At 49.0% G+C, this 10317-nt stretch overlaps 1 protein-coding gene across 1 annotated transcript in view; it reads right to left on the bottom strand.

Annotated features, from left to right (window-relative positions):
* Nucleotides 1-1167: 1167 nt before the first annotated feature.
* RCSD1 (RCSD domain containing 1) overlaps nucleotides 1168-10317 on the bottom strand; it is a 68887-nt gene continuing 59737 nt past the window's right edge. Inside the window, exons 8-9 of the mRNA XM_007458142.1 lie at nucleotides 7456-8094; nucleotides 1168-1200 (exon numbers count right to left, since the gene is read on the bottom strand). Of these exons, the coding sequence (XP_007458204.1) occupies nucleotides 1168-1200; nucleotides 7456-8094 (672 nt within the window). The remainder of the gene's footprint in view (nucleotides 1201-7455; nucleotides 8095-10317) is intronic.

Genomic DNA, 10317 nt, shown 5'->3' with positions numbered 1-10317 from the left:
CAGGAGTGTGGGAAGAGGGGAGAGGACATGTCAAGGAAGGGGTAGTCAGGCCCCCCGTCCCCGGCGAAGCCTCATACACTGTCTGAACAGACCGATAAAGCAAGAGCTACCCAGGAGGAACAGACAGAAGACCCACCCCACCCCTCCTGAGTCAGAGAGGAGAGCCTGGGTTTCCATTCAAGTCAGGGAAGCCAGGAAGGCTGTTCTCATTATGTAGCTTGCACATCACGATGCTCAAAGCACTTCCCAGGAGATACCTAATCCATGCCCGAGGCTCCCCCTCTGGAAGCACAAACTTCATCCTCCCAGGATAAACCAGAGGGCAGGCATTGTCCAGGTGTCACTGCTCTGCTTTCAGGATGAGGAAATGCAGCACAGAGATATCCTGCCTCTCCAAAGGAGTTGCTGCCGGCCTCTGCCTGCTCTCCCCCTGGCAGAAACAGGTGAGCTGAGCTGGTCGCCTCCCAATGTATCACCAGCTAGAGAATTACCTGATGGAAAAGCTCCTGTTGCTGGAACAGACACATATTTTTCAATGTTTCAATAATTATCTCTTCTCGGCCAATGTTTTCAAAATTGGTTGGCCAGTCAAATTTGGACCAAGCTGAAAGGTTGTCTCAGGGTCTCCATACAATTTAAGGTCTTCTGTAACTTACAGGATTTATATTTCCAGTGATACTACTTTGTTTCTAGCTACTTGAAATGAGTTTTTACTTACACTTGAGAATCATGAAAACTTAAGAACAATAGAAAGGCTATCACCTTACACAAACACAACCTGATTAGGTAGATCCCAGTCCAGTTCTGAGGTCAGCTATAGGGTTAGGTGGGTGTGGACAGTATATGGGCCCCACAGTTTGACCAGTATCCCTGGGGAGTTGTCACCATAGTAAATTGTTTAAAATAAGTTTTTTGTTTTATTTTTAAACCAAGTCCATCAAGTGACACAACTTGTATCAAGTTGATAAAAGTCTGCTGCCCTCAGATCCAATCTCTGTCTACAATGGTGCGGAGGTCGGGAAATGGCACCCTGTGTCCTCAGGCTGACTCCAGACCCTCAGCCCATCCTGCTTCTGCAATGGCTTCCTTTGCTGCCGCTACGATCATTGCTGCTACTTCAAGGACACGGCTCCAGCAGCTTCATCACTAGGCACAATGAGATCTTCCTCACATTTTAGTGTCCTGGACAGGGGTATTATCCTGTGAGCAGAGGAAGGAATAAATTAGGAGGAAAGTAGGAAATCTGGACACTCAGCCTGTCTCCTTGGGGATGCTATGTCGGGTAATCGTAGTAAGAGTGATAATAATGCTATGTGCCTGACATAGTTTTTCACGTGCATCAACGCATTTATTCCTCATGAAAGCAATATGAGTTTGGTAGTTCTATTAGCTCTGTTTTATAGCTGGGGTAATTAAGGCACAGAGAGGTCAAGTGACTTCCCCTAGGTCACACAGCTAGTTAAGTGGTGAAGTCAGGATTTAAACCCCGGGACCGGAGCTTGAGCCCTCAGCGAGGACACTGCCTATTCCTTGATGCATGGCTTCCCATGTCCTCCTTGCCCTAGCTTCTTACTTCCTCACTCATTCCCATTAATTTCATCATCCTGAAACACTGCTCAAGAATCAAAGAGAAAGAAGAAAAGTACCTCGTGAGCAGAAATGCGTTAAGGCTAACAACGGAATTTCAGGTTTCAGTTAAATGTACGTGAAGAAACAAAGCGAACAGCAGTTTGGTTTTGGAGATACGGAGCGTGAGGGGCTGGTGGGCCTGTGGATGTGTGGTTGGGAACGTGGTGAGAGCCCGGCTGGTGCTAAGCAGTCAGGAGGGGCCGGCAGGTAATGGTGAGGACCAGGTGTAGGAGTCGCTGACAAAAGGAGGTGAGGGCTTCCCTGGTGGCGCAGTGGTTGAGAGTCCGCCTGCCGATGCAGGGGACACGGGTTCGTGCCCCGGTCCGGGAAGATCCCACATGCCGCGGAGTGTCTAGGCCCGTGAGCCATGGCCGCTGAGTCTGGGCGTCCGGAGCCTGTGCTCCGCAGCGGGAGAGGCCACCACAGTGAGAGGCCCGCATATCGCAAAAAAAAAAAAACAAAAAAAAACTGGACATGAAGCCTAGGAGTGGGGGCCAAGGTCAGGGTGTGGTGACGCCACCCTAAGAGGCAGAGAGGGGGCCAGGGCAGCCCAGCCAAACAGCGGTTAAAGGAAGGAGGCGGTTTTTAGGGCAGGTTGCCGGCATCAGCTGTTTTAGAGCGGTGAGGATGACAAGAACAGAGACATGACCGGTCTTTGGTGGCCGGGAGCGCGTGTGTGAGCTTCAAAAGTCAAAGATAAGAGCGAGATCACAAGGGGAGAAAGAGAGAACTGGGGGTGGAGTGGGGGGTAGAGAGCAGAGTCGAGAAATTTTTCTTTAGGATTAGAGAAATCCAAACATATTTGTAGGCAGAAAGGGGCGAGCTAGTGAGGAGCTGGAAATACAGAAGAGTAACAGAATGGGAAAATCTTAGTGTAAACCCCTCACTTAAAATGCACACACACGCTCCACAAGTATCTTGTAGAAAAGTCCAGAAAATGGTAGACACAGCAGAGAACAGGGGTTTGTCTTATCAAGGAAAAGGGGCCTCTCTTCAGATGTGCAGGAAGAAGAGACTCTCAGAGCGTATGAGCAAGTGGCAAACAGGCTGGTCTTCCCTTTAGGTAAACAGGAAGGAGGTGAGGTCATCTGCAGAGCAGGAGAGGAAGAGGTAGGGAGTGAGCTGGACGAACGGGGATGAAAACAGGATGATAGAGAAGCAGTGAGAGGGTGTCCAGGCAGCAGTGAGGTTGGATACGGTTCAGCTGGGTTGGTAAGGGTTTATAAGAGATCCAGGCAGCATGGTTTCGTGAATTCCACCAATGACACAAGTCTTGGCAGAGAAGGTGGGTGTGAGAGTGACTTAGCTTTGGGGATTAATACAGAAAGATAGAGCAGGTGGATGGTGAGAGGGAGATTAAAGTGCAGAAGGACAACAACGACAAAACATGCGGAAGGACAGCTCGTTAAGTGACTGGCCACGGATGGAGCCTGCGGGGCAGGGACATGGGATCTCAGTGGAGGGTAGATCAGAGGCTAAGGGAGGGACTGAGGTAGAAACGCAAGCGGAGGAAGGCGGCAAAACTTTGACAACCTTAGTCCAACCCCCTGGTTTTGCAGAGGAAGAAACCCAAGCTCCAAGAAGGGACAGGAGTTGTCCAAGGTCACAGAGCTCGATGTTGACACGAAGGACGCCAGCGCCACTCATCAGAATAAACTGCTTGACAAAGCACCTCTGTACATCTGCATAATTTATTTAATCTGGGAGGGGCACTGCTTCCAATGCTCTTTTGGTCTTTTCAAGCCTGGTCAAAGTTAGAACCAAGGGCTTCCCGGGTGGCACAGTGGTTGAGAGTCCGCCTGCCGATGCAGGGGACGCGGGTTCGTGCCCCTGTCCGGGCGGATCCCACGTGCCGGGGAGCGGCGGGGCCCGTGAGCCATGGCCGCTGAACCTGCGCGTCCGGAGCCCGTGCTCCGCAACGGGAGAGGACACAACAGTGCGAGGCCCGCGTATCGCAAAAAAAAAAGTTAGAACCAAAATGCCTCGGGCAGTGGTGCCAAAGGGTTCCCCAGCAAGGACAACTGTGAAGTGGGCCCTTTGTGTCACGGGCTTCCCCAGCACGCCATGCCTATCCAAGGTCCTTCCTGGATCTCACAGAGGCAGCGCACACCACTAAAGAGACGGCTTCCGGACCCCAATTTAATCCCCATCCTGTTCTTTGATTGGTAGAAGTAGATTGATCAGATAAACTACAACAAGGGGAATATGCTCAGTGTCGGACTGTCAAGAGGAAGGGATAAATACATTTAGCAATGAAAAAAATACATCTTTGTCCAAAATAACTGCAGCTCGGTCCATCAAACCCAAATAGGGCTGAAAATATGAACACTGAATTGTATATGGTGATTATGCCTACTAAGGAGAGAGGTGCAAAGAGGGAGATGAGGGTAGAGATTCAAAATTCATTCTCATATATCACTTATATGTGGAATCTAAAATATGACACAAATTAACATATCTATGAAACAGAAACAAAGTCACAGACATAGAGAAGAGGCTTGTGGCTGTCAAGGGGAAGGGGGGTTGGGGGAGGGAAGGATTGGGAGTTTGGGGTTAGTAGACGCAAACTATTATATATAGGACAGATAAACAACAAGGTCCTACTGTATAGCACAGAGAACTATACTCAATATCCTGTGATAAACCATAATGGAAAAGAATATGACAAAGAATATATATATGAATAACTGAGTCACTTAGCAGGAATTAACACATTGTAACTGTAGTTCAATAAAATTTTTCATTCTCCATACTTCTATGTGGCTAGAATCTTTAAAAGATTGTATTCAATGCACTATGGAATAAAAATCATTCTAGACAATTTTGTCAGTAATTTTAGATATAGGTCAGTTGGAAAATGACTCTAACACATTACTACTTAAGTCATTAATTTATGAATTGATGTTAACTATAGGCAAAATAGGAGAAAGCCTATGCTATGTCTGCCTGCTTCCATTTTAAAACCAGAACAGGAATCTAGAGACCAGACCTTTTGTTCACCTTATCAAACTTTGCCAATTCCTCATGAAAAGTAAATAAACTGAAAAGCCCCAGTGAGTAGCAAATTATTATTAGTATGATTCAAGGGAAAAATGGAAAGTTTGGAGGTACAATTTCTGGAAAAGACATATTTTCAACCAAGTCTTTTTGCTGTTTATGTGGCACCTCAAACACATACCCATCTTTATCCCTGTATATTAAAGAATTTAATATATTAAATCCTCAAGAATTTTTTCAAGAATTTTATAATACTCTTTAATTAAAATCTCCTTGGGAGTGGATGTGTGTTCATGTTTGTTGCAAACACACACACACACACACACACACACACACACACACACACACACACTACAGCTAGTACAGTGTTCTGCACATAGTGAGGATCTGACATGTGCAATTAAATGAGAAATTATATGCTGTTAAGCTCTTGTAAAGAGGTAGCACCTTGCATTTAAATAATAAAAAAAAATGAAAATGGTGTCTTGAAAATTTTAAAATCCAAATCTTTAAAAGTGTTTTTAGGGCTTCCCTGGTGGTGCAGTGGTTGAGAGTCCACCTGCCAATGCAGCAGACACGGGTTCGTTCCCCGATCCGGGAAGGTCCCACATGCCATGGAGCAGCTGGGCCCGTGAGCCATGGCCGCTGAGCCTGCTCGTCCAGATCCTGTGCTCTGCAATGGGAGAGGCCACAACAGTGAGAGGCCCGCGTACAGAAGAAAAAAAAAAAAAAAGTTTTTTTAATTTTTATATTTTTTTGGCCGTGCTGCGCGGCTGTGTGATCTTAGTTCCCCGACCAGGGATGGGACCCGGGCCCACAGCAATGAAAGCTCTGAGTCCTAGCCACTGGACCACCAGGGAATTCCCCCAATTTTTTAAAGTATTATTATATGAAAGAAAGCTTAATGAACATTCGAAAGCAACACGTTTAGAACCTGAACACTATCAATCTGGAGTATAAAAATACAACCACAAAGAAGAAAGGCTGGAAGGATGTACACATGCCAGCCCTATGTGATTTGGGTACGGTCCTAAACAACAGCTCTCAGATGGCATTTTGGAAAGCTACAGGTTCTGAGTCTGTTCAACCAATTTTGGGCTTATAAATTACTTCACCAAGTCACTTCAAGGATCTAGATATTAACCACTGTAAAAAACAAAACCAAACCAAAAAACATCACCATGGTTGGGGCACAGTATGGGGGAGAGTCAGGGAGAGCTGGGCAGGGGCCCCCCATGCAGGGCCTCACAGAGGGTTTGGAATCTGTGTTTTGAGTGCTCTGGGACAAGGGGAAGCAGAGGTGCCATGGGTTGTGTCCTCCTCCAAAGATATGTCCAATCCTAACCCCCAGTACCTGTGAATGGGACCTTATTTGGAAAGAGCATCATTGTAGATGTAATTAAGGATCTTAAGATGAGATCATTCTGGACTTAGGGTGGGTCCACATCCAATGACGGGTGTCCTTATAAGAGAAAGGAGAGGGAGATTTGAGACACACAGACACAGGGAAAGACCATGTGAAGATAGAGGCAAAGGTTGGAGTGATGAGTCTACAAACCAGGGAACACCGAGGATTGCCAACAACCACCAGAAGCTGGAAGAGACAAGAGAGGATTCCCAGGGTCGCCAGCAGCCACCAGAAGTTAGGGGACAGGCTGGAAAAGACTCTTCCTCAGAGCATCCAGAAGGAACCAATCCTGCCAACACCTTGATTTTGGAGTTCTGGCCTCCTGAACTGTGTGACAATACATTTCTATTGTTTTCAAGCTGCCAATTTGTGGTAATTTGTTATGGCAGCCCTAAGAAACTAACACAGGACGTAAGTAATTTTAGCAATGAGTAAACACACACACACACACACACACCCCTCTGGTTGCTGTACAGAGAATGGACTACGTAGGCAGAAAAAGTGGAAGCAGGAAGTGACGTAAGAGGCTAATGTCAGAAGCTGACGGTGGCTTGTGTTAATGAATGAATGAACTAACATAAAGGGAAGGGGGAAACACTGGAAGGTGACTTTGTTGCTAAGATTGTTAGGGGTGAGGGGCTTTGCTGGTGGCGCAGTGGTTGAGAGTCCACCTGCTGCTGCAGGGGACGCGGGGTAGTGCCCCGGTCCGGGAAGACTCCGCAACGGGAGAGGCCGCGACAGTGAGAGGCCCGCGTACCAAAAAAAAAGAAGATTGTTAGGGGTGGCAGTGGGGGGCGGGACACAGAGCTTTTCTTGTGGAAACCAGCAAGGCTGGTCGTGCTCCTGAGGGCACAAGTAGGTGAGCTCAAGGTGGGCTTCCTGGGAGTGGTGGGAGGAGCCACATGACTAAGTGTGGGCCCAGCAGGAGGGCGGGACTGAGGCAACCCCTCCTCATGTGCTCTCTGTGTCTAACACCTGTGCGTGGACGGATGGAATAAAGCCTCCTTTAAAGCTTCCCTAGGGGAAGCCCTGCCCATTGCCGTGTTCTGCCTTCTTGACTGTGCCCCAAGGAGCTGCTGGTCTCATGCACTATTACTGTGAGCTTTGTATGGAAAGGAGCACCCCCTTTTCCTCTGAGAACGCCCCACAGAAGCGAGCCCAGTCCAGGACGCTGCATCAGGAGGCCTCGGTGTGTGGGCCTCAGTCACATCCAGAAGGGCGCCAGAACCCCGAGGCAGCGAGAAGCAGAGAGCATGGGACACGCTTTTGTCCCCTCCCCATCAGTGACAGCCCGTCTCAATCCAGTCCCTGTGTTACTGCACACCCAGCTGATTGGTGATGGATGTAAGGAACAGGGCATGGGACATAGGATGCGCTGGCCCTGCCCTGTCTGGGTCGGAGGGACAAGCCAGGCCACCTACCTCCGTCTTGGGGACCTCACTGCTTGTGTCCGGCTGGGCATGGCCAGTGCCAGGGTCACAGCCTGGCTCGAGGATGGTCCCGTCATCTTGCTTTTCCTGGCCAGCTCCCTGCTCAGAACTGTGGTCGCCCTCCCCTCCTCCAGGGGGGTTTTGGGGGGTCTCCTCCCCCACAGCTCCCTCCTCCAGCCCCTCTGTGTCTCGGCTGCTTTGTCTGGGCTCCTCCTCTTTGCTGGCCGCCCTCTCCTTCACCTCCGTAGGCTCTTCCATCTGCCCTTCAGCCGGTTTCTCCTCCGTGGGGCTCCCACCCCCGTCCTCTGCCTCTGGGCTGGAGGCTCGGGCTGGACGCTGGCTGGCCGCCTCCTCAGAGCTCCCCACAGCCTTTTCGTGCTGCTGGGCTACCCTCAAGGCCCTGCCCTTCTCTTCCTGCTTCTCTGTCCAGCTGGGCGTCCTCCTCAGAGGAGGGGATCCTGGGGTCTTGCTCTTGGCTAGGAACACCTCGTCCCCATTCTCTTCCTTGGCACCATTCTCCTGGGAGGACTCCTCGGCCCTGAGCCCCCCCAGGTCCGCACAGTCCTCCGACTGGGACCTTCGGAATCGCCTGGAGGGAGGGCGCCTTTTTATGGAGCCCCTTGTCCGCACCTGCAAGAAAGTGTTAAGGAAAATGATCTACACCTGTGAAAAAGGCCAAACAGGGAGGGCGCATGTTCTTTCAATGTCAGTCTCACATGCACAGTTTCACAAGCCCACCTGAGGATCATTTGATTTTCTAGGAGGATGTACCATTGCTTGCTATTTATTATAGGTTAGAGCCCTATGGGGCTGCGGTATTACATGGTAACCTGCAGATTTTTTTCTGTGTGTGAAGATGAAAATGCTGTCTATCCAGTAAAAAAGATAACCTAAGATTTAATTGGCCTGTAAAATAACAATCAGCACAGTGTCTAACTTAGCAATTTTATTCTAACATTTGTCCTTTTTAATTGCCTATAAATAACCAGTTCTTTGAATGAGCTTTATCATCTTACAGGATCCCTCCTAAATTAACAAGTTGAACAAAATCTCTCTCTATTTTGTACGAGAGTCATGTTTTAACATTTTGAAGTTTCTACTTTGACAAAGGTGAACCCAACAGAAAAGAGGGTTGGGGGTCTGTGGGTGGCTGGTACCGTGACCTCATGGGTGTGGAGATGGACAGCTGGTGATCAGCTTCCTCCCTTCCCCCAGCCCCTGCGCCGCCCCCCGCCCCCCCCCAAAGCTGGCTAACCCCGGGAGAGCTGAGCAGCCAGAATCCTTTGCTTTCTCCAGCAAGGTCCAACTGTAGCAGAAGCCACACCTTAGAAACACCCAGCAGAGCTGCCTGAAAACCATTTTCTCTCTGGGAAGTGTGTGAATCTCAGAACCAGGCCTCACCTGGGTCCACTGGACTTTGTCAGAAGTTCAATGGCGTGTTTATAGTGGGTGTCCTACTTTACTCAAGTGATGTGTCTTTAAAAATTTATGTGCAAATTAAATCTTATTTTCTCATTGATCTGCATTTTGGTATATGTCAATCCTAGTTGTCTCAGAAGTTTGGAATGAATACTTTTTTCTTTTTAAAATAAATTTATTTAGTGGCTTCTCTTGTTGCGGAGCATGGGCTCTAAGGTGTACAGGCTTCAGTAGTTGTGGCGCACAGGCTTAGTTGTTCTGCGGCATGTGGGATCTTCCCGGACCAGTGATCGAACCTGTGTCCCCTGCACTGGCAGGCAGATTCTCAACCACTGCACCATCAGGGGAAGCTCTGAATACTTGGTTTTAAAAGGGCTTCCCAGGAACTTTCCTGAGACCACGGTGAGGCTAGCCCTGCAGGCTATCAAGGCCCCAGCCCTCATGGCCAGCACGGTTCAGAAATAATGCTGCCTGCTCCCTTACTGCTGTCACAGACTAAAGCCCCCAGTACTATGACCAGGTGGTAGAGCCTCCCTCCCTGCTTCTACATCCCACTGACATCCTGTGAGAAGACAGGGCTCTCTCCTGGGTTCCTCTCTGCTGTCGGGGGTCTCTCCATTGCCCTGGGCTGAAGGATCTCCACTCTGTCCCCAGCCAGCAGGCTCAAGCCTACCCCTTCACCTCCTTGCCACCACTTTGTTTCCTTGGGCCCTACCTGTTTCAACACATTTGACCTCTTTCCTAGATGGATCCTCTGGAAGGGCTCAGTAGATCCTGCTCTCTCCATCCTTAATTCTAAGGTCACATTCATTTAACTTTTCCTGGCATCAGAGCCCTTTAACTCAGGGACTTCCCTGGTGGTCAAGTGGTTAAGACTCAGCGCTTGCACGGCAGGGGGTGTGGGTTCGATCCCTGGTCAGGAAAGTAAGATCCCGCATGCCCGTGGTGCAACCAAAAAAAAAGAAAAGAGCCCTTTAACTCTTAGCCCCTGCCTGGCTCTGGTCCAAATTTGCTGGGTACCTGCTTGGAGTGTACTGGACTGCATGTACCTCTGATTCTCTTGATTCTTACCTCCTTTTAGTAGGGCAGGGATCTGATGAAATCACACACACAAGTATTAGGGCAGTATCTACAGAAACAAGTGTTGCCATACATCTTTTTGCAAAGGGAACGAGTTGGATATTCTTCAACTGGGGCAAGATGCAGTAAGAATGATTTGAACCCGTTCTGGGACACTTAGGAGTATTCATATCAAGGCAGGACAGGACAACCTAGTGACCCTGCCCTCCCTTCTGCTGAGTCACTGACCAGGTCTTTAGCTTTTGTTTTCAGCTTTTGACATCATTCTCTGTGCAGCTGGGATCAGTACTGAATTCCTGCCTCTCTCTCCACAAAGGATGGAGCGCTCCATCCCCTGCACTTGTCTTTCAGGTG

The sequence above is a fragment of the Lipotes vexillifer genome, unplaced genomic scaffold, assembly GCF_000442215.2.
Source record: "Lipotes vexillifer unplaced genomic scaffold, Lipotes_vexillifer_v1.1 scaffold189, whole genome shotgun sequence".
In the NCBI taxonomy this organism is placed as follows: Eukaryota; Metazoa; Chordata; class Mammalia; order Artiodactyla; family Lipotidae; genus Lipotes; species Lipotes vexillifer.
The sequence above is the reverse complement of the archived record's forward strand: the minus strand, read 5'-3'. Positions and strand labels throughout refer to the sequence as shown.